The following is a 25,765-nucleotide window of genomic DNA, read 5'->3' on the forward strand; positions in this document are numbered from 1 at the left end:
CAGGTGCCCTGGTACAGTCACAGGTGCTCTGGTACCATCACAGGTGCCCTGGTACAGTCACAGGTGCTCTGGTACCATCACAGGTGCTCTGGTACCATCACAGGTGCCCTGGTACAGTCACAGGTGCTCTGGTACCATCACAGGTGCCCTGGTACAGTCACAGGTGCTCTGGTACCATCACGGGTGCTCTGGTACCATCACAGGTGCCCTGGTACAGTCACAGGTGCTCTGGTACAGTCACAGGTGCCCTGGTACAGTCACAGGTGCTCTGGTACAGTCACAGGTGCCCTGGTACAGTCACAGATGATGGCTACATAATCAGTCCGTTGTTTGTTTGGTTGGTAAACTGATTCGTTTTTGGTTGATTGTTAGTAGTTTGTTGATGGCCTCCGGCACATCACTGGCTCATTACTTGAGGAATGGATTGCTCGACGGAGCAGCTGCTGCTTTGATGAGTGAATGGCTGGTCAAATGGTTGTTTTAGTGATCAGATCTTGATGGGTTAATGATCAAAAGAAACTTAGCTGAGGAAATAACTTGTGATTAATCAGTTGTGATTCTGGCATTTGTTGTGATATTTGATATTTGTTTTCATGACTTACCATGGTTTGTAACTGACTGTTGTTAGTCACTGATTGACTCATGAGTCAATGTTGCACTCACTGACTGACTTATGCACCTGACAAAGGATGACTTGATCTGAAGAGTTTCATGCTTTAGTGATTGTTGATAATCTACGATTTGAGAATAGTTATAGTGAAGGAATAATTCATACACTGACTGTGTTGCGGTCAACGAATGCTTATCATGATAGTCAACGAGAATTTGCCTTAAAGGTGAATTCTTACTTACCATTAAGATCAACGAGGACTTACTATAAGGGCTAAAGAGATCGTTCCATTAAGGTTAACGAAGGCTAACCATGAAAGTCAACCAGAAGTAATCAGTAAGGTCAATCGGAACGCGTCATTAAGGTTAACGAAGACTTAACATAAAGGTCAACTAACATATAGGTTAACAAGACCTTATCCTTAAGGTTAATTAACAAGTACCACTAAGTCTGATAAAGTCTTATCATGAAGGTCAACAAAAACTTACCAGTAAGATCAGCGAGGACTATACCATCAAGATCAACGAGAACGTAGCATTAAGGTTAAAGAGGGTTTACCACTGAGGTTAACGAGGACATAACAATAAGGTTAACGAAGGTTTACCATTGAGGTCAACGAGGACATAACATCAAGGTTAATGAAGGCTTACAATTGAGATTAACGAGGACATAACAATAAGGTTAACGAAGGTTTACCATTGAGGTCAACGAAGACATAACATCAAGGTTAACGAAGGCTTACCATTGAGGTCAACGAGGCTGTAGATCTCAACGACAGCGTTGGCCTGGGCCTTCACTCCTGACGTCACGCTACTTTCCGTATTTCCCATGGTTACCCAGGGGGCAGGTCAAGGCAGGTCGTCAAGATGGTTGGGCAGCAGGTCAAGGCAGGTCGTCAAGATGGTCGTTTCCAGGTCACAGGTCTTTACAGCGCCACCCAGTATATCCAGGTCATTCACAGGTCACAGAACAGAGGTAGTTACAGAGCGACCAATGACATCATCAGAACAGAGTAGGTGGGGCTGTCATGCCTACCTTGGTAGGTCGTGGAAAATGGATCAAAGTGACCCAGTAATGCGGGCAGAGGAGGGTGACCTAGCCTCTCAGGTGACCAGTTGGTGAAGTCCATTCGAGACAGAGGTCAACCAGGGTGATGGACGGTTAGCAATGGTTATCCGAGGTGATAGAAGTTAATAAGTCATCCAGGGATGATGGGAAGTTGTCCCAGGTCATCCGAGGTTGCAGGTCACGGCGAGTGGTTGGAGATCATTCCAGGTCATCAGGTCAGTAATGAATGAGCCAGCAGAAGGAGAAGCCAGGCAAGAGTCAGTATAGGATCGTATCCTTAAAAGAAAGAGAGTCCTTAGGCTCATATCCTTCCCGGTCAAGTGAGGTTCCTCGGGTCGAATCCTCCTGAAAGGAACTGGTACACTCAGGATTCGTGACCTGACTGGTTGACACACATCATCATCATCATCATCGTGGCCACAACACTGTCCTCTTGTGTCATTATCACGTAACAATATGACGTAATGATGAGGGAATGACCAGAAACAACACTGTACGTCACATTCACTATCCAATACAACACACACATTATAATATCTCATACAACACACACATTATAATATCTCATACAACACACACATTATAATATCTCATACAACACACACATTATAATATCTCATACAACACACACATTATAATATCTCATACAACACACACATTATAATATCTCATACAACACACACATTATAATATCTCATACAACACACACATTATAATATCTCATACAACACACACATTATAATATCTCATACAACACACACATTATAATATCTCATACAACACACACATTATAATATCTCATACAACACACACATTATAATATCTCATACAACACACACATTATAATATCTCATACAACACACACATTATAATATCTCATACAACACACACATTATAATATCTCATACAACACACACATTATAATATCTCATACAACACACACATTATAATATCTCATACAACACACACATTATAATATCTCATACAACACACACATTATAATATCTCATACAACACACACATTATAATATCTCATACAACACACACATTATAATATCTCATACAACACACACATTATAATATCTCATACAACACACACATTATAATATCTCATACAACACACACATTATAATATCTCATACAACACACACATTATAATATATCATACAACACACACATTATAATATCTCATACAACACACACATTATAATATGGAACTCGATTGTATTTCACACTTATTTTCCATTCATGTGTCTTAGAAAATATTTCAGAATATAGTTCTTATACATATCAGGGTATGAGATTGTGTGTTTTACCTTTACAAGTATACTTTTGAATGTAGATATGCGTGTGTGTGTGTGTGTGTGTGTGTGTGTGTGTGTGTGTGTGGCTATTTCAAGTCGTTGGGTCAGAAGCTGTAGTCAGGGCGGTAACCCGACACTTGATGGTACCTGCAACACTGACCCATATGGCCTCCCATTATAAGGTCGCTTTCATCCTTACCTCCGTTAAGGGATCAATAGCTGCTAAAACTGAGACTATTCTCTCCCCTCCAGGCCCAGTCTGCCACTCAAGGGCCTGCCAGACTTCATTTAGCCCTCAAAGGCCACCCAGGCCTCACTTAACACTCAAGGGCCACCCAGGCCTCACTTAACACTTTAAGGGCCAGCCTGGCCTCACTTAACACTTTAAGGGCCAGCCTGGCCTCACTTAACACTTTAAGAGCCAGCCTGGCCTCACTTAACACTCTAAGGGCCAGCCTGGCCTCACTTAACACTTTAAGGGCCAGCCTGGCCTCACTTAACACTTTAAGGGCCAGCCTGGCCTCACTTAACACTTTAAGGGCCAGCCTGGCCTCACTTAACACTTTAAGGGCCAGCCTGGCCTCACTTAACACTTTAAGGGCCAGCCTGGCGCCAGTCAACGGTAAGGAAGGCAGATATGGCCCCGTCCAGCACACGAGACCCGGTACAGATCGCGTGATCATTTGAAGGAACAATGCCAAGGGTTACCTGGGAAACAGAACTCCTTCTTGTTTCGTAAAGATAATTCGAATCCTTACCTTACAACAACATCACAACCCCTCCATTACAGTAAGATGAAAACCTTCCAAGTTACATAGATCTGGCCTCTTATTTTCTCGTTGTTCCTCAACCTACACAATACGATGCTGTTCCTGGTCACGCGTGATGCCTCACCAGAAACGTCACAAGCTACGTCACTGACGCGTCACATCCTACACAGGTTACGTGTGACGTTCTCGGAAGGTGAGACGACTCTTTCTAAAGAAGTCATGCGTCGTATACTAAGGAAGTGAACGCCGCTTTCTACGCAGGTACCGCGGTCAGTGTGAGGGAAACCTTACCCTGTATGTTGGAGTGCAGGAGACACACGATGTCTCCTGTCATCACTACAGCCACACTCGCCCTACAACTTGTAAGTTCAGTCATCAAACTTGAAAATATTGTAAATGTTAAACAGCAAATCCAGTGTGTTCCTATGTGTATGTGTTCGTGGTGTCATATATACTGAGGTCTTCCACAGAGCCTCCACCATGACCTCGTAGAACTTAGACATAAAAAAATATGGAAGAGCAAGAAAAACGTGAATATTCGACCAATAAAAATATGGAAGAGCAAGAAAAACGTGAATAATCCACCAATAAAAATCCTTTTCGTTCTGTATGAAAGAGTCGAATTTTGTGCAACAGGGAAAAAACCAATACAACTTTTTTCATGATGGAAAACAACATTTTACCACAAGACAAAGAAATGGCGTCTCAGGAAGATATGTGAAATATTAATCTAGGAAGTAAGAAAATGATATTTATGAAATAAGGAGCAGAAACTGTAATGATATTTAAGTGTCGAGTGGATAACATGAGTGAAATGCGTAATAATTTTCAACTTTTGAACCCGAGACGTTTCTTAAGTACATATTCTAAAACAAAATAGAAGACAGCTCATTATTTTTGTCACGAATTGACAATAACTAGATAATTAGTGTAATAAAAACCTAAACATTGACATGTGTAGTAAAATACCATAAAAAATTATCGTTAGATGAAAAACCTGAAATATTGTGAACAATGATGAAGAAAACAGAACAGTGAATAAGCGTTATGAGGATGGGTAAGATCTCACTCAACAAAAAGACCGACACATTTGCTTCCATGTTTCCAGTGCTAAAATAAGGCATCTGATCCAAAGGTTTAGTGAAGGACAAAATATGACAAACGTGTGTTAGCCAGAGTATGTATACGATCTGTACAACGTAGGATCTGAATATCTGCCCTTTGTCCCATGTTTATATACATAAGAAAATATATCCATCAGAATTGGCAAGAAAAGGGGGTCCCATATGTGATATACAAAGGAAAATCATGGTTGTAATAGAACAGCTATGTGCTATAATCCTCTCGTCAATAATCTTACATACAAATGTGATGTTCATGATCACTGTGCTACGTGAGAGGGAACTTCCTCCCACCAAGTAACCACCACCTCGACGTATATAAACGTGTGTTACTTCAAACTAAAAGTACAACTGAACTGATTCAGCTGGAGAACAGAAGTCCCGGAATTTTACACTACAAAGAGCTGCTCCTGTCTGTCCCCTGTCTTTAGACATGCAGAGAATGTTGTCATTAACTCACCTATGTCCTTGGTCGTAGGTGAAATTCCTGGCTGCTGGGGCAGCATTTTCGGGTTAGTTGGAAACTTGTGCCTACAATATAGGAGGTATGAAGACAAAAAGGCTGTGGTGAGTGATCATTCCCCAGAACAATGTCATTCCGCCATTCGCCGATATTGTGAAAGTTAATGCTTAGTGTAAGTCTTAGTTCAAAAGTCAATGGCTGGTTGGTTTGCGTTTGCATTTGGCTTACTCTTTGGAGAAAGTAAAATGCAATATCTGACTCTCTACAGGAGCTACGAAACGAAGGTCAGGAAGGCACGACTTTACTAATGCGTAATAAACTAGACTGGATTCTTTAACACAAAAAGAGAATCTACATTAACACAAACGAATTGTAAGACCCACGAATGTGAGTACTATACACACCTCCTGTATAGTGACCGACATAGCGCAAGTAAAACATGTAACAGTCAAGGTCATCCTGAGAGAAAGGAAAAAAAGGTAAGAGAAAACAGCTGTTAAAATCACTGAGAGTTTCCCAGGTGTTTGTAAGCTAGATTCTTCAAGATTTTCATGTTTGTGTGAGTGTTAACGTATGCGGGTGTTTGTGTCTTTGGGTTTTGTGGGTGTGTTAAAAAGGAACATTTGATGTTTATAATTCTCCCTCTATAGAGCAACACCACAAGACACTCATGGTTCACATCCCACAGGTCGCACCTGGATCCCACACGACATCAAGAACATTACATTTGATCCGTCTGTAAAACAAACAAAAAAAAAAGTTTTCTGTATAAGAGGATTGCCAGAGACTCTGGTCACATCTCTCACTACGCAAGCCACATCTTCTTTCGACCACTGTGACGAGAACAGGGAGGTAATCTCTCAGTGAAAGTGACACGTGTTAAATATTCTGTTCAGGGAAATGTTTGGCGATTATGTTGATAAGAAGGCTTAATGTTACGAGATTTGCTCATGTAAAAGATATATTGAAGAGAGTTTGATCACACCATGTGTTGCTGTGTCGGTAGGTTGATCACACCATGTGTTGCTGTGTCGGTAGGTTGATCACACCATGTGTTGCTGTGTCGGTAGGTTGATCACACCATGTGTTGCTGTGTCGGTAGGTTGATCACAGCCATGTGTTGCTGTGTCGGTAGGTTGATCACACCATGTGTTGCTGTGTCGGTAGGTTGATCACACCATGTGTTGCTGTGTCGGTAGGTTGATCACACCAAGTGTTGCTGTGTCGGGTTGAAGGTCAATGTATGAGGATGCAGCAACTCGGGGACCAACGTGGAGAGATGTACTTGTTACCGGAATTTTGTGACTCATTCCGAGAGATACAACGGAAAGGTAATTCATTTCAGCATAAACTTGTGTGATAAGAATAACGGTATTTCCAGGACCTTCTAATGACACGATCTATATTCCTGACGTGTAAGTTTCGTCTTTACCAAACCATTATGGATATCAGCATCCATTGTCGTGCCTGATGTGTCCTCCCACATCCATAGTCTGGTGCAATCATAGATAGATAGTGTTGGTCAAACCAGAGTTTCAGGAAGGGTCGATAGGAATCATTGTGGGAATCTCTGTCACTCCCCAGGTTAGGGCCAGCCACGGTAGGTCACACACCACAGCCTCTTGTGATCATCAAGGAATTCGTTTTTTTCCCTTACATCATAACTATTACTTTCCCTTACATCATGACTATTACTTTCCCTTACATCATGACTATTACTTTCCCTTACATCATGACTATTACTTTCCCTTACATCATGACTATTACTTTCCCTTACATCATGACTATTACTTTCCCTTACATCATGACTATTACTTTCCCCTGCAGTATTGTTCAGTCTTCTCTGGATGCGTCAGCCTCAGCTACGTTCTTTCTCACTGGACCACAAATCTTGTTCGCTGGCTTTTTAGGAAGGGACAAATTACATTCATTTGTGTCTCATTAATATGCATGTCACAATTAGTCATTTTTAAAAGCTTGCAAAAGTGACTTATCCCTGTTTTACGCCGCCTGATTCATATTCTTCTCTAGTCATTGTCACGCTGCACACTCGCCAACGTCACTTTCACCAGCTTCTCTGGTCGTTACAAAACAATTCATAACATCAAGTTTTATTTGTGCATATCATATATGATCAGGTTGTGCATATAATATATGATCTGGTTGTGCATATCATATATGATCTGGTTGTGCATATCATATATGATCTGGTTGTGCATATCATATATGATCTGGTTGTGCATATCATATATGATCTGGTTGTGCATATCATATATGATCTAGTTCTACTTTCCTCTATTTCTGAATGAAAAGTCTATAGTGTTCATTTCTCACTGGCTGTAGACACAAAACTCTCTCTCTCTCTCTCTCTCTCTCTCTCTCTCTCTCTCTCTCTCTCTCTCCACTAAAGCTGTCTGGGTAAAGCAAGGAAGAGGTGGGAATTTGTATCCTTGTTCTCCTGTAATCTCACCGATGTTTCCTCTGTTCATAAAGCCTAAAGCTTAACGTGGCTACTGATGCTACTGATGCGCCAGATGCTTCCTTTTGACCTACTAGAATGAATTTCCTTTAATACTTCTGTTAATAATCTTATGAAGGTAACCTTCATAGCAAGATCATTGTTTTTAGGGGAAAGCTAATCCCTTCGTATATCTGGTCTGTATAAGAAAGTTTGCTTACAATGGTATACCTTCGCCTGATCTGCTTTCTTCTGCGTTTGACCATCTGTTGTGTTGATGCTTGGCGCCAGATGAAGACAAGATCCTTGGTCACGCAGTGATGTCCTCCGGCCAGAGGGGCCGATGTATAATATGATTTTCTCCATCGAGTTGAGCATGCAGGAGACAAGCAACTGCAACTTATGTAGATAATCCTTGTGTCTGACCGTCAAGCCAACGACGCCTCTCCGACATCGGAGAATGTTCTGTCGTGTTATTGTGGTTGGAACGAGTCGTTAAGCTTGAAGTAAGTGGCAATACAAGACCCTAACCTTGACAAGTACCCGAGAACCACATAGGTTGATGACATCCAATAGCATTAAAGCAAACCCTAGCTGTATAATGAAGGATTTTGGCAGCTTGTACTCTAAAAGAAAATGAGTCTTAAAGATTTAGATAAAGAGATTATCTCATATCTGGCACGTAGCACATCATTCTCACCTGAGGGTTCAGATTCATCCTGAGGTTATCTTCATGATCACTGATCTTAAACTCCCTTCCATATACTAGCGGTACACTTCAAGAGGCTCCTTGTTGTCCTTTGAAGCAGTACATCTTACCTCGGCCAATGAGTCGATGATCCTTGATTTCCATGTTACAGAGCGCCTCCACTCTTTTGAAAAGCAAAAGTAATTCACTTTATCGAGGACTTCGGTTGATATCTATATCACTAAAACAGTCCTCAACGGAGATATGAGCAGCTTAGATCATCCTTAGGTTCAGATTCATTGAGCTCTCACCAGAAAGCGGGTACTTAAGGCCGGTCACCTGGAAGGTATCACACGTTTTCACGAATTCTTATGACCACAAGTGGTGTAATAACAAGTCCCTGGTGTCTCTCTCGGGCCTGGTTTTGAGGAATGTCTATTACCAGGGAGCAGGTGATTCTGGGGTGAAGAAGTACGTCATCCAAACTCCTCAGACACTAATTAGGTCAACCACTGCGCCAGCGATCCTTTCCCAGTTCTAATTGCCTCTCGCTCAGCAGGTGATGTCTGGCGATGAATCTGAGTAATATCGTGTGAACGGACACTATCTTTTTTAGGATTTCACTGATTGTGAAAGGCAGGGATATCGGTCGTTTGATGCTCACGTTTATTCCACAACTTTTCTTGTGGAATGAACAGATTTGTGCAGCCTCCCTCAAGACTGACCAGTCATCACCCTGCGTGAGACAGGAATTGCAGCTTGAAGTCAGATGTGACGTCAGGCTTGGCACGCATTATATCAGTGTACGTAGTAGCTTGCTGTGTGTCTGGTCACCTCAGGTACGCCTGCCTCCCTGACACATATGAACGCAACAGTAGTTCCTGCCTGGGTAAGGTGGAAGCGTGCATCGTGACTGCCTCTTGTCCTACTCCCACCTTGTCTGGTCAGATATGAGATGATATCGTCTGTATCCCAGGTTCACCAGCACCTAGAGCCAGGGGTCACCAGGATAGTCTTATCTTAATGTCCAGCCTCTACAGCCATGTGACCCACCGGTGCGCCTCACTACTCCACGCTGACCATGTCTCTTACCCTGAGACTGATCTCGTGATGAAGCTTCACCTGCCTCTCTCCGCGGCGACGGCCAATCCAGGAAGTGGCTCACCTACCGGTACTCGGCTGATGAGCTGGGATGTGGTCAGTAAAACCAGATGATTGTCTCTTGTTGGCAACAAGCACTTCAGTTTAGCAACTGGCAGCATCACATCTGTAAACGTAATAATCACTTCTTCCCTAGCTTATATCTGTGTTTCATAATCTTTTCCATGCAACGAGATGTACAGTTTCTTGCAAATAACAATCTAGAATTCAGACCCATCTCAGGATTGGACAAGCTAACACTAAGTAGTCAACTGAGACGCAAAAGTGTTGAGAAATAGCAAGACACGAGGGCAATGGATATAGACGTTCATTTGTTACAACTGCGGCGAAGAGTTCCACGAATCCCTTGGCTGTGAAGCAGTTCGACCCACGCACCTTCGTAAGAGACCTTGACCACTTTACCACAGAGCAGTTCTTGAAGGTCACGAGATGATCCAGAACAAAAGGACTCGAGTGACATCAGGCAAGAGAAATTTACGGAGGAAAGGAAGTCATCGAAAGTACACAAGGCCAGATAACAGAAACCACAGGAATATCAATATGTACGTGATGAAAATGCAAAGGGTTGGGGCTCAACGAAGATAAATGTCTCTTTCCACCCCCCCCCCCCCCCTTACACACACACACACACACACACACACACACACACATACACACACTCCGTAGTCTACCATCTTTCTTAACTGTATCATGAGCTGTGAGGCCACACGACCTCACCATCACTGCTCGTACCTTCCACAGCCGCCCAGGCGTCCCCCCTCACACTGTTCCCTCATCCACCCTCCCCCATTCTTCCACCTGGTAATTCGTCGCCAGGGTCACGTCACATGGTCATTAACGACAAAGTAAAGCGTCGTGCACGAAGCATCGTTACCAGGAAGCTCAAAAAAATTCCCTCGTCATTTTATTGGCAAGAAAATTACATCTGGGCAAGTCCTGTAATCAGCACGTAACCTGAGGCCAGGCAGTACATGTTCCCTGTATGTAGCATAGTGTCTCACATGATGTTGTTAAGTGATCACATGATGATGCTAAGTGATCACATGATGATGTTAAGTGATCACATGATGATGTTAAGTGATCACATGATGCTAAGTGATCACATGGTGATGTTAAGTGATCACATGATGATATTAAGTGATCACAAGGTAATGATGTTAAACAGTGTAAACAGAGAGAAACAATTTACAGTGGAAGTGGAGATGAAAAGTTACCGATGTTAGATTTCACATTGTGAAGGTTTGACCTGGGCGGCCAGTTCTCAATGTATTGTAAACAAAACGACAATGATAATGTTATTCCTTATCTCTCGCTCCTTAACCACATAAACACGTCGTGAGTAATCAATGAGGTATTTTTTAAGTGCGTTTTACCTATGCAGCATCGAGTATGTGGAGAACAGATGTATCAGGAGATCTTCAGAAAGTTTTATTACACTTCAAGTTCATCCACTAAATTGTTAATGATAAAGATCATTATGATGATGGGAAGCAGCAGAGGCACTAGTGAAAGCAGTACACTGGAAAGCTAGATGTATGTTACACTGATACAAGTGGATGCTTGCAGAAAACGGGAGACATTTTCCTACTTGGTCAGGGATAAGTCAGTCATAGCATCAACCAGGAGTGTGTGGTGTATCTTGTACTGCATGTCCAGCCATTCATTACGGGGAAATGAGGCCGAGGTTTAGCCAAAAGAATCAATAAAAATAAAGTTGATATACGTCATCATAGGAAATACAATGATCTTGCTGATGACCTAGTTATGTATGGACACCTACCAAGATGGTAAGGAATTTGGGGTCAGACGTGAAACATTAAACAAAGTGAGAGAAAATCCTTGGAATTGACCGGCAATTTTCATGGTCCCATAACACGAGCAAGACTGGAGAAAATGGAATACAGGTGGACGGGGCCCAGGAAAACGGTAGGTCGTCAGCGAGGTAAGGAATAGGGTTGCAGAAATATCGTATTATTTCTTTGTATCTTACTCAATCTCCCTCAAAATGCCGTCTGCGCAAACCATAAGATTACAGATATAATAATCAAAACCTATTATCACGAATGTGTGTGTGTGTGTGTGTGTGTGTGTGTGTGTGTGTGTATGTGTGTGTTTGTATGTGGTGATAAATACGTGTAAGTACCTACAAAAGGAAACAAACAAAGTCAGGTAAAAAGAGACAAAGAGTCACATAAGTATACACAGACACAAAAAATCATACATACATACATATGTGCACGAGGGCGCGTTAGGCAACCAATAGGAAAAAGAGAATATTGTAAAAACAGTGAGACGGGAGATGGGTGATAACGTGTGATTGAATGATAGCCATAGTAAGAGACAGTAAAGTAAGGATCAGAGAGATAGTAAAGACAGTTGACCTGGGAGATGCAGGATTGGAAACTGAAGGAAACGATATTTGGAAAAGAATTTCTAGACCAGAGGTCAAACTTGTTACTCTCAAGTTGATAATAAAGCAAGATATTAGGGTAATGTTCAGGCTGGCAAATGAAAACATCCAGATGATGAAGATGAAGAGAAAGTTAGAGATCAGATCAGCAGCAATACAGAAGCAACGACATAATGATTATTATCAGACAAACAGGAAGATGGTTAGAAGCAACGTTCCCTGAACCTGGCGGGTTACCGGATGATGAGTAGCAGTCCAGACACTAAATACTGTTGGCACGTAGCTTACTAGAGAGATGGGGTGGCATCTTACTCCCATGAGACCAAGTATGGAGGTGAGGACGGTATGACATGACCAAGTATGGAGGTGAGGACGGTATGACATGACCAAGTATGGAGGTGAGGACGGTATGACATGACCAAGTATGGAGGTGAGGACGGTATGAGATGACAAAGATGGGAGGGAGGCTGACTCTTCTGGCGAGGATCATCTAATGCCTCACGTCTTTTCAGATGGTTCATAATGTGGAAGTGGGAAAGAAAAGAACTCGACACTATAATGATAGTGCACAATGCTGCGATCAACCAGATCAAATGATGCAGGAAGCAGACCTACAGGGAGGAGAAACGGCTGTGTTGGTGAGGAATCTGAACAACAACGAGGACATGGAACACTTGGATCGGCCAGGGAGGAGAGAGCCAGGGAAGAGAGAGCCAGGGAGGAGAGAGCCAGGGAGGAGAGAGCCAGGGAGGAGAGAGCCAGGGAGGAGAGAGCCAGGGAGGAGAGAGCCAGCCAGGGTTACATCAGTTCGTCATCAAACGTATCCAGGAAAATGTTCTGTGCTGGATATTACTGAACGCGCTACAGCAAGAAGGAATTATACGTTGTTAATAACTTAATTTTAAGTTCACATATAACAGGCTAAAAATAAAGACGTGATATGTAACAATACCACTTGAGCGATCATGCAATACTCGAATACGTGCTTATTGCTGAACTATCAAGGGTGTCAGAGAAGAGACCTGACCCCAACGTGAGGTTACCAGGATTGAAAAGTTCAGAGCTTAACTCTCTTTATGATGAAGCAGTGTTACCAGAGGTGCTATCAACCTTATGGTGAGGGAATCAATAACTAAACAGTGTTACCAGTATACATAGAAATGGATTAACCATAATGTTTCAGAGATTTTAAAGACGTGATATTAGCGATGATATAGATAGCCTAACAGATAGACAGCAATACATATATCTATCGGCAGCAAAACATTACCAGGTGGACGACAGATAATGAGAAATAAATTCACAGTGAAGAGCTACTGAAACGGGAAAGGAAATATATTTGACGATCTGTGTGCTAAGTTAGATATTGTGTTCACAGCGGAGGACACATTACCCGTCTGATTTGCGGGATGGGATGGGACAGATCCCACGGGAACATTGTTAGCAACTGTGTAAGTCAGCAACCATAAGCTGTTGAACCTTGTGTGATCGATGAATGTGCACAACCACTTTTACATTTTGCTCAGAAACTGAACCTAATTTGAGCTGGTATTGTTGTGCATGAGTTGTTGACATGAAAGTTAGGGTTCAGACATTAGCACGGTGAGTACCTTCATGTGTGGTGCCTGGGGGGAGGAGGCAATGTTAGGCTTATTTCTTAATAAGGAGCAGAGGACATGCCCTGACCAGGAGTACACAATCACAGGCACACGTTACCTGTACACTGATCCAGGGAGCCAGCCTGGATTAAGATATGTGGAGCCATGTGTGTACAGTACCAGCTGGCTGTGTGTGTACAGTACCAGCTGGCATGTATCCTCCATTACGATTCCTCACATACAAGTAAACACTCATCTTCCACTTCATCCCTCAGATTGACATGGAATCCCCGTCTTGAGAACTAATCCTTTATACCTACAGAGGAACCAGGGATTCTCCCATGTAAAGCCTTAACACAAACCATTACCAGAGGAACAGACAGAGGAGTTAGTGCCTTTGTTTCCCTGCTATATAAGCTCTGTTGCAAGTTTCCAACATTAGTTAATCGAGTAAATCCCAGAGAATCCAGATCCTCAGGATCTATAGTGAAATGCATTAACAATATGGCCATCTCACCGCTCCCGCCACATATATACGTATCTCTTGTATGATGACTTTATCGTTACGTAATACTTGTCTCCTATAACACCATCCGATATGATGAAGGCACTGCAGACAAAGACGTAAACTTACGTCACCAAAGATCATCGCCAGCGCTCGACTGTTCCCCGAAGTGAGAGTTTTAGTTTTAGGTTAAGTTGTCAGCGTTCCTGAGCGAAGTATATGCTAGGGCAACCTTCATCATCGTGAGCCTATCATTAACCGGGAGCTGCAGGGGCCCCATTAACGTTCCTCAATAATCCTAACCTCGAGGTCCCTACTTAGCCAGATTCCTTTTGACCCAGCTACAGTATTTTGTCAGGACGCAATACGAAGCTCAGTCATCAATAATAAAGACTGATACGCAAGTCATTAATAAGTTTACCTCTAGAAATTACTTCCTAGTCTAGTTGTTAATAACAGTCACAGGAATTAATAGAAATTATTTTTTTGTATCCTAAATGCTACGATAGATTCTGAATTCAATAACAAAATATTCATAGATTAATACTGTTGTTCCATGTTTGATACTGAGTCCAGTGGGTAACAATAAACCTTAAGATTAGCATAACCCCAGATCATAATGGTAACTTCAAACCTTATCATTCAACAAGATATTTAAGGATAAACCCATTGACTAATCCTAATCCTTATGACTGACAATGGCGAACGAAATGATTGGTTTCCGTGATAAACATAACGATGGATGATGAAGGTACAGAGCTGACATGGTGTGGCCACAGTCTGCACGATGGACACTACACACTGAGCTGCTTACGACACTTGGCTACAGAAATGTGGATGTTCTTACTAGGTCACTACGTAGTGGTTCTCTGACGTAGTATCTGTAGTAGATTTCAATCTTCTCTTACTACATTACAACTGGATCCAGAGGAGTGACATCGTACTGATATTGATCAAGTTGAAGAGTTCACATCAAGCCAGATATGGAAGACACGCCGAGGCAGCGCATTGCGGCACACTCACCCCCGTCTCTCCCTCCCCCCGAGGGATCTCTCAGACGAGTCCCCACACCGACGACCTTCCCAGTGCAGATGCCCATAAAGGACCGATCCAGTAGCTGAGACCACGGGTTCTCTGGTGGTCGTCTTAGTGTTCTCTCTGCTTTGCTCATCGGTAAATGACCGAGAGAATTAGGTCAGCAATGGAAACAAGCAAGAACCTCATCACAATTATGTGTGTGAGGTTACGAGGGTTCAGTGTGGGTGTTGCTCTGACGTAATGAAACTCAGGGATAAAGGATCTTGGACAGGAGGAGCTGACGGTGACCATCTCACGGCGACAGGCTTTGATGGAACGACTAATGACGTAATAAGTTCTTTCTTGCATCATACTCTCTCTGTCAGCAGCATAACAAGGACATAAAGAACAACAAAAATGAATAAAAGACGACTTCTTCCATACTGATCCGGGAGGTTCCAGGTCCTCTGTCGTAAACAAGTAGTATGTATTCGGTCTGGTAACCAGTGAGTCAGACCTCTGAAGAGACAGTTGTTATCATCTCAATATACGTGGTTCATTGTCTCCTGCACAGTACATTTATTTCTGAGTACTGAATCCGTTGCTTCAGGTCTCATGGCTTGATATCAGAATCTAATGATTCAATTCTCTGTCCTTTTCAAACCTATTCCTCAAACTCTCCCATTCAGTTCTGGACCCAGGACAACATGGACTAATGCCTGGCCTGTAGCTAACTTTTTTAGTTCCAGCTGTAGCAATCAAGTCAGCCAGAGCAATACAGATATCCCCAGGGACACGTAACCCAGCTTAAAGTCTGGCCTCCCCTGGAATATATCTCCCCTGAGGCTCACCACAAGAGAGATAGTGCAACAGGCTAGGGCAATACAATGCCCTGGAAAGACATGAAGCAGCACAGAGTCAAGCTTTCCATGGAACATATCTCCTCTGAAGCTTACCATAAGGGACAAAGCTGAGACCGTAACCTGACACGTTGTGATCTACCCAAGTGTAGTTGACCAGAGGTAAAGAAGGAAGCCGCTACTTGCCATATGGCAGCAGCTGGTCGTGGCTCCTCAGACAGCACCACCCACCACTCTACCAACTCAACAACTTCTTCAGCATCAGGTATACTCTCCTCCCACGGCAAAGCAGGAGTCTCCCACATAACCTCCACACATTCACACTATAAACTGGCTTTGGGCTGGTTGTCACTCCCTACTTGGGAAAAATAACATCTGAATGAATACTTTTTTAGTTTGTTTCTACGAATGATAATTCCCTTATCACACCAATTACCAATAACTTGTATGATTTTATCAAACAAAATACAAACTTATTATGGCATGTCATCACCTCTCATCTCTACACTCTCACATCCCACATGAAGATCATCTCTACACTCTCACATCCCACATGAAGATCATCTCTACACTCTCACATCCCACATGAAGATCATCTCTACACTCTCACATCCCACATGAAGATCATCTTTGCTATCCTCAAGATCTTCTCACGTTTTCTGTATCTCTTTTCCAGATTTCTCATCGAGGTCGTATGTCGGGAATCACCATTACATCACCAGAACCTCAGTCACAAACACTGATACGACCATTTCACCATTATGATTACGTTGTTTATACAACCATATCTAATCTAAGATGTTTATCACTATTTTCACCCCAATATAAAGCTACATCCCTGGTCATACGCTCACTCGCATCACTAATCATTATCGGGTTTTCACCATTGTCCTCACAAAATTGGATAATTTATATAACAAATTTTCGCTTTAATCTTACCACAACTTACTGCTTGTCACACAGACATCAACGTATCAAAGCGCTACCTTGAATTTGACCATGAATGGAACAGATCACTGTTTCATTGCATGTAGTCACCATAACCCGTGATCACTGCATGTAGTCACCACAACCCGTGATCATATCACTGCAGCAGTCACTGGGCCGCACACATGTGTGCAGCAGTCAGTATGGAGCGCAGTAGGGATCCGACGGATATAATCACCGTGACCTCGTTTTCAGTTGGTCACGAATCACCATGTTCACAACAGCAGGTCTTCTCTCATCACAGCATATCCTTACTTCACGTGGATCACCAAAACCTACCAGGAGGTTCAACAAGGTCTTCTTTAGGCCAATCTAAAGACCTTTACGAATCACCAAATTAACCACCATTATCACGTCTTCTGTTTTCAAACATCCTCACAAAGTATGGAGTCACCACGAAAGTCACCAGCTCCCACCAAGATCGCCCAGGAACAGTGCCACACACGGCCCCGGGGCATGACTGAGGGTGGAGGCGAGGCGGGGACCTGCTGTGGTGTGGTGTGGTGTGGTGGCGTGTCAGTCAGGCAGAGGGGAAGCCACCAGATCGTTACCTTGCATGACCAACACACAACAAAAGATGGGGCGTCTACACTAACCCTCCCTCCCCCTCCCACCGACTCCCTCTTTCTGCTTCTATTTTCCACTGACTCCCTCCCAAGTGTTCATCCCTCCCATGTGTTCATCCCTCCCATTTGTTCATCCCTCCTTTGGTGAAGGCTAAGAGGTGGAAATAAGGGGGAAGGAATAGAAATGAGAGAGACAAGGAACTAGTTAAAGGGACAACAATATAGAATGCGAGGAAGAGTGATAGGAGCAGTAGGAGGCGGAGCAATACATGGTAAGAATAGGAGAAAGATAAAGTGAAGTGGAGGAAGAAGAGATAAGAGGAAAAGATAAGAAAACGGTGGAAACTAAATAACCTAGAGGGAATGGATGATGAAAAACGATGAAAAAATAGCAGAAACATATTGAGAGGCAAGTAAAAGAGGCACAGGAAAAAAGGTAAAAATGAAATAAAAAATATGAGGAAAATTAAGAAGGAAGTAAAAAAAACAAATGTCACAGAAAAGTAAAAATGATTGCAGATAGACTGTTACAGAAGGGTAGAAAACAAAAGAGATAGAGAATGTATCAGAGAGAGGGACAGAGAAAGCTGAAAGAGAAAGAAGAGAGATTGAAGGACCAGAAAGCGACGGAGAAGAAGGACAAAAAGCAGGCAAGAAAAGCATAAGACAATAGAGAGTATATTAAGACCTGATGGTAGCAGTATGCTGAGAGAAGGTGGCAGGATGGCTGATGCAAGATGACAAGGAACTATTAAACGGCACTACATACAGAATAACAGCAGCAGGCGAGGTGATCATGACGCAGCTGAGACCAGCAGGATGGGACACTGTGAGGACACTGGGTGGAAGAAATCAGAGGCTGGCTCCTGAAGCGAAGGTGTAACATGACGAGGAACTGAATAAAGAAGTTGAGCATAGATAAACAATATATGCCATAATCTATGATAACGAAGAGCATAACAAAAGACAAAATAACAGACAGCATAACGAAGACAGCGTTAACAAGCAGTAGGATATCAAGACCAGGAACCACGACCACACCAACAACCACGACCGCGTTCGGCGCATCAGCGGTGTATAAAGGAAATCCAAGTATTGTATGTAGACAAAAATTTGTGAAGCTTCCACAATGGAGCCAACTTGTGTGTTAACAAAAAAGGTCTTAATAATGTATTCTGGGAAGCTGCCGAGGGAGTGCTTCTGCTGCTAAGGTCAAGAGGTCCTCTTTCCAGGTCGGAGGTCAGATGATGACCACGGGGACGACACAGTGTCGTTTAAGGTCAACCAAGATGTCAGAGTATGAAGCAACGACCTAGAACAGGTGGAATGCAAGAGAGACGATGATAGAACACAGCATTATGGCAGAGATCAATATACAGAAACATAAGGAAAAATGGTATAGAAATTTACCGTATCATAATGAAACTCACGAAACACAACACTTGTTGTACAAGAAAGACATGTTACATGGATATGTAACACTGCCAGATGTACAGGGACGCACATGACCGTAGATAAGATGAAACAAAAAGAGGATCAAGAAAAATTTAGCTTTCAAACTGATGAAGTACGACTAACGAAAGGAAAAGTATGGGAAAGAGACCTTAAGATGCAGACTTACAGTGAACTGAAGAAACAGAGAAGTCGAAGAAAGGAAGATATAGCTGAGTAGATCAGGAATAAATGATTGAAATAAGGAAGTTGGAATATGTATATGTTATGCTGGCAGGATAATAACAGACCCGGCGCGATATACGGACACAGAAGGAGAGTTAGCGAGAGCCTTCACTATCAGCACTACATGGAGGCCCTGCCAGCCAGCACGGGCGGCAGTGGAGGGGAGCTACTCGTACGCCTCTGTTTTCGTAAAGTCCAAAAAGCATTTCTCTCTCTGGCTACAAGCAAGGCGCCTGTGTGGACCAGATGGTATCAGTCACCATCACCCCATGCACCTTGTCTGCTAAACTCAACAAACCTATACCAGTGTCATTCTCTAACACACTTTTGTCCCTAATGCATTTATAGAAAGCCCTATACTCACACACACACACATATGTATATATATATATATATATATATATATATATATATATATATATATATATATATATATATATATATATATATGTATATATATGAGAATAAATATTTATATATGGGAATATATGTATATATATGGGAATAAATAAAGGCAGACAGTATGAATTATGTACATGTGTATATATGTATATGTCTGTGTGTGTATATATATGTGTACGTTGAGATGTATGGGTATGTATATGTGCGTGTGTGGACGTGTATGTATATACATGTGTATGTGGGTGGGTTGGGCCATTCTTTCGTCTGTTCCCTTGCGCTACCTCGCTAACGCGGGAGACAGCGACAAAGCAAAATAGAATAGATAAATAAATATATATATATATATATATATATATATATATATATATATATTAGAAATGATCACAATTTTGCGCGTGATCAAGTATATTCCTATAAGTCCACGGAGAAAATGAAACACGATAAGTTCCCAAGTGCACTTTCGTGTAATAATCATATCATAAGGAGAGACACAAGAGAGAAATAGAGGTCAATTGATAGACAACGAAGACACACACACACACACACACACACACACACACACACACACACAGGAGTTTGATCATCACGATGACCTCCTCTACCATCTTCTACCTCGTCTGCTTGCTGGACTTTAACCTAACCATCAACAGAACCTTCAACCTAAAGAGGTGAAGACGTCCCAGTCCATGGCTTGTAGACTTCCTCAGTAAGCATAGTCAGCTTACCTACCTACCGCTCCTCACCTGGGATGTCTTACACGTCACAGAGATGGGAATCTTGTCTGTCATCATGCTGACGTATGAAGTCATAATGGATGGAGGTATATTAACTCTAATATTATCGTCGACGACGGCTCTCCAGAACACAGTGCCCTCCTGAACACTGTCAAGAGGCTCCAACGAATACGTTTGCTGACTATACCAAGATCATGGGGAAAGCAACATGTAAGAGGGATTGCGTCAACCTACAAAGGGATCAAGACAAACTCCAATGACGGTCTGCTGCATAGATGATGTGATTCAAACCCAGACAAATACAAAATGATAAGTATGGGACACGATGTACCAACCCTGGTGCCAGAGTCCCACCTTAGGACATTCATAAAGGGGACAGACTCTCCGCTGGAAAATGTTAGAATTATATTCAAGTACGTCCATGGATAAGGAAATATTCAGCAAACTGAATTCTCCTCACCAGAAATATAAGAGATTTCGTCACTCCAGATTCTCTTGTATTTCGTTTGTTCCTGCTTGTCTCTGCTTGTCGTCTGGTCTTCTTCACGTTTCTTACTTCACCTTCAGCTTCTCTCTCTTAGTCACTTATCTCCTATGGGCTTTTCAGAGCTATTCCTTTTAGAATACCTTCAATCTCAGTAATGGCGTGTCTGCTCTTTTCTAAGGATTCAATCTCTATTTTCTTCTTCCAAGAAATGTTTTTATTTTCATAGTTGCTATCTCAGCTTATTTTCGATTTAGTTCTTTTCTGTTTTACCTTATTTCTCAATTCCCTTTGTCGTCCGGCAACTCCTACACAACAATATGATTTTTCACATCACCCTCTGGTGCAGTGTTGGCTCCATCTTCCCTCCCTTATTGATTCACTTCATGCGTTAGCCCTGAGGACGAAGCTTTCTCTCTCCTTGTCACAGACCGTACCTTCCTGGCTGCACAACTTGAAATACTATGTTGTCTTCATCGAACACTGATCTGTTCCACTTGCGGCTCTATGGAATATGAACAACAGATTAATCTCTCTCAATATGTCTCTCTGGTTACTTGTTTTCACTGTTAACAATTATATTTCCTAAAATTCACATGGATGTTTACGTTGCATATGTGCACAGTGTTTTTTATGAATATATGAATAATTTGCAGCTTCAGTTGCAACTGGCCTGTTCCCTGCACCAGTAACAAAGGCTCGAGGTGCGGCACGTCTGCTCTTACAATCTTCAGATCTAATCCTGGGAGAGGGCCTACACTTAGCCCAAGTAGCACTTTAATCTTGAGGTTCCGACCGTAAGACACGTTAGAGGCACTCACGTTCACTGTGAGCCTGACAGTCGTGCGTGCGGGAGCTCTGGTGAAGGTGGTCAAGCCGGGAGATCGTCTGTACCTCCGCTGATCCCAGCGTTGTGTTGTCCTCATTACCAGGTCCAGCCAGCAACCAGGCTCGTCCACCTATTGATCTGACCTCGCACCTTGTGTGATGATCACTTGTGTGTTGCGTTACGGAATGACACTTTTACATTCGTGTTGTCCCGTCTCTTTACCTTGTATATGTGCACCATGTTTCTCCCCCTGAGTGCACACACGCGTACACGTACAGACACACATACACACTTAGCCTAAGCTAAGTATATATGTGTGTGTGTGTGTGTGTGTGTGTGTGTGTGTGTGTGTGTGTGTGTGTAGGCGTACATACTAGGTGTTTGCATGTTAAACCACACGTGTGCGTGTCTCCGGCTGTCTCGGACTATGATATTTCTGGGGAATGTTTGCTTCCTGTTCAGCCTCACACAGCAGACGCATTACTGATGCACTACACTAGTGCGTTTCAGGTATATCCATCTCTTGTGCTCCAGATATCTACAACCATTACTTTCCAGGTATATACATCTGTTGCCTGAGCTGTGTACATACTGGAAATACTGTTTGTGATATCAGAACTGACTCTGCTCTTCTTGTCTGATGCAACAAAATAGTGAAGTTGTTGGATGACAAGTTATTACTCCTCGTACTGCCCGCCTGACACCACTAGTGTTCTTCCTGCCTGCAAGGTTCCTCACACTCGCAGGTACGTAGTCCCTCCTTACGATAACCTCACCTACCAGTTAGAGAGGAAACATGATAGTAGTGGTGGTAGTGGTGGTGTGGTAGTGGTGTTGGTGGTGGTGGTAGTGGTGGTGTGGTAGTGGTGTTGGTGCTGGTAATGGTAGTGGTCGTATGGGTCATCAAAGTGTAGAAAGAGGGTCAGGATAATTTTAGAGAAAGTTGTGGTAAAGTTAATGGTAAGGGATAGTGTTGACCGAGAGAGAGAGAGAGAGAGAGAGAGAGAGAGAGAGAGAGAGAGAGAGAGAGAGAGAGAGAGAGAGAGAGGTGGCACAGATGACGGTGTTATGCTGGTGACGGCATGGGTAGGTAAGGCTACAGTTGATCTCTTACTTTAAAGTACAGCCAAAGACCAGGGTATATCCTGCCCAAGGATCGTACCGTCGTTCTCAAGGACGGTACCGTCTTGCCCAGGGACGTTACCGTCTTGCCCAGGGACGGTACCGTCTTGCCCAGGGACGGTACCGTCTTGCCCAGGGACGGTACCGTCTTGCCCAGGGACGGTACCGTCTTGCCCAGGGACGGTACCGTCGTTCTCAAGGATGGTACGGTCATGGTTAAGAGGTTCAGGCAAACTACAACTTTACAGGAGACTTATCATTTCTGAGTAAACCTTATGAATGATCTTTAACTTTCAGGGGAAAAGAGAATGAAAACCATAATAGAGTTACCTGAATTTTCGGAAACTTGTTCAACATGAGGACGAAAAGTATCGTGTTTGCCCTGACCGGGGACTCATCAGGCTTACAGTAAGTTGTAAACAAAGTTTACCATCACCTATACCGTTGTGTAGCACTGGACGGACAGGCAGCCTAGAATCTCACGCTGGAGGAAAGAAACTCGTCCTGAACAAAGAGAAAATCACGGTGGACGAAAGTATATGTCCACCAGCCCCGCTCATCATGAGGTCTTCATCAACTGTGGACCACAGCAGCCGCCACCACATCTTCCCTGACTGCTGCAGGAGTAGGACGGACTTACCATTCTAGCCATCCTATACATGGATATATAATGCTCAGCAAGATTTGGATATACCGTCAACGTAGTAAATTTAGCACAAATGGAGCTTCCTTACTAAAGCCGCTGCAAGAAGAAGTAGGGACAGATTAAGTGAAAAAATACGTCAAGAATTTGTAATGTAAATAATGGATATGAAATAAAGATAAAGGCGAGATGCTGTTCATGTGGTCGATCATGTGGTGATGATATTACCTCACAAGGTCTTCCAACTGCGACACTTTAGCGGAACCACAGACCACAACATGACGCCCAGAAGCAGACTAACGTCACCAGTGCAGCAGAAGATGCCACGTCTGCCATTGTAAGGATCCTGAAAACCCCGACGCCATTATTAGTGAAACGTATGACAGGTCATGTGATGTAAAGGTTAGGAGACTGGGACCCTAGCGTGCAGAGGCTGAGATCTGGAACTGTTACTAAGGGTTGTCATCCTAGAGTGAAGGAGCTGGAACCCCGGAGTGTGCATCTGCCTCACTTAACATGTAAAGTGGTAATTACATACAGACCCACAACTGTACACAAATACGCACACAGATACACATGAATGTAAGACTCCCTCTTCGTCCAGTAATAATCAAAAATTATTTCTATATACACAGATATGTACACTCACACACACACACATGGAAGCGGAAGTGGATCATAGGGTGGGGGAGGGGGCGAAAATTCTGGGAGCCTTGAAGAATGTGTGGAAGTCGAGAACATTATCTCGGAAAGCAAAAATGGGTATGTTTGAAGGAATAGTGGTTCCAACAATGTTGTATGGTTGCGAGGCGTGGGCTATGGATAGAGTTGTGCGCAGGAGGATGGATGTGCTGGAAATGAGATGTTTGAGGACAATGTGTGGTGTGAGGTGGTTTGATTGAGTAAGTAACGTAAGGGTAAGAGAGATGTGTGGAAATGAAAAGAGCGTGGTTGAGAGAGCAGAACAGGGGGTTTTGAAATGGTTTGGGCACATGGAGAGAATGAGTGAGGAAAGATTGACCAAGAGGATATATGTGTCGGAGGTGGAGGGAACGAGGAGAAGAGGGAGACCAAATTGGAGGTGGAAAGATGGAGTGAAAAAGATTTTGTGTGATCGGGGCCTGAACATGCAGGAGGGTGAAAGGAGGGCAAGGAATAGAGTGAATTGGAGCGATGTGGTATACCGGGGTTGACGTGCTGTCAGTGGATTGAATCAAGGCATGTGAAGCGTCTGGGGTAAACCATGGAAAGCTGTGTAGGTATGTATATTTGCGTGTGTGGACGTATGTATATACATGTGTATGGGGGTGGGTTGGGCCATTTCTTTCGTCTGTTTCCTTGCGCTACCTCGCAAACGCGGGAGACAGCGGCAAAAAAAAAAAAAAAAAATATATATATATATATATATATATATATATATATATATATATATATATATATATATATATATATATGTATATATATATTCCTATGAGTCCACGGGGAAAATAAAAAACGATAAGTTCCCATGCGCACTTTCGTGTAATAATCACATCATCAGGGGAGAAACAAGAGAGAAATATAACAGTCAGTTGATATACATCGAAGAGACGAAGCTAGGCGTCCTAGCTTCGTCTCTTCGATGTATATATATATATATATATATATATATATATATATATATATATATATATATATATATATATATATATATATATATGTGTGTGTGTGTGTGTGTGTGTGATCAGTTTACCAGAGTAATGCTGCTCTGCAGTGACGGGTTAGATTAATGTGAGGAAGAAGGCAGCGTTGCCGGCACCTTGAGAAACTGGGAAAAGTAAATTACTTCTTTGATGATCAGACAGGTAATGATGGAGCTGGCACTCTCTCTTACTTAGGTGACATCAGCCACTTTTCTGTCTAGAACTGTGCTTTTCTGCTGAGGTTTTGCCGATTCAGAAATGGACAATCCGCGAGTGTTAATGTGACTAACCCTTGCCACGACCACACGCTTACCCCTTGACCTTCACTGCCTACCCCTGTCATGTATCTGCCCCTGCTACATGGTCCCCACCCACGAGCCACCAGCGGGTCCCGCACACAGCCTCCCACAGGCCACTAGCGGGTCCCCTCACACACCCTCCCACAGGCCACTAGCGGGTCCTTGCCACACACGCTGGTAACATTATGCATGAGGAGCTCTCTGCACCCAGCGACGGCGCCCGAGGGGCTCGTCTTCACCGGCGGCGTGTGATCAAAGGAGTCTTGCGTGTCTCACATACCAAATGGAACATTAACAATGCAGCAAC

At 43.0% G+C, this 25,765-nt stretch overlaps 1 protein-coding gene across 2 annotated transcripts in view; it reads right to left on the reverse strand.

Annotated features, from left to right (window-relative positions):
• Positions 1-25,765, reverse strand: part of nan (transient receptor potential cation channel subfamily V member nanchung) — a 98,115-nt gene that overhangs the window by 66,598 nt on the left and 5,752 nt on the right. The window contains exons 1-2 of one of the 2 annotated variants that reach the window (XM_071684321.1): positions 17,300-17,462; positions 1,353-2,023 (exon numbers count right to left, since the gene is read on the reverse strand). The exons of the other annotated variant lie outside the window; for it this stretch is intronic. Of the exons in view, the coding sequence (XP_071540422.1) occupies positions 1,353-1,440 (88 nt within the window). The 5' untranslated portion in view covers positions 1,441-2,023; positions 17,300-17,462. Of the gene's footprint in view, positions 1-1,352; positions 2,024-17,299; positions 17,463-25,765 lie in introns of those variants that run through there. 2 annotated transcript variants of the gene reach the window in all.

Source organism: Panulirus ornatus, chromosome 38 (assembly GCF_036320965.1).
Source record: "Panulirus ornatus isolate Po-2019 chromosome 38, ASM3632096v1, whole genome shotgun sequence".
In the NCBI taxonomy this organism is placed as follows: Eukaryota; Metazoa; Arthropoda; class Malacostraca; order Decapoda; family Palinuridae; genus Panulirus; species Panulirus ornatus.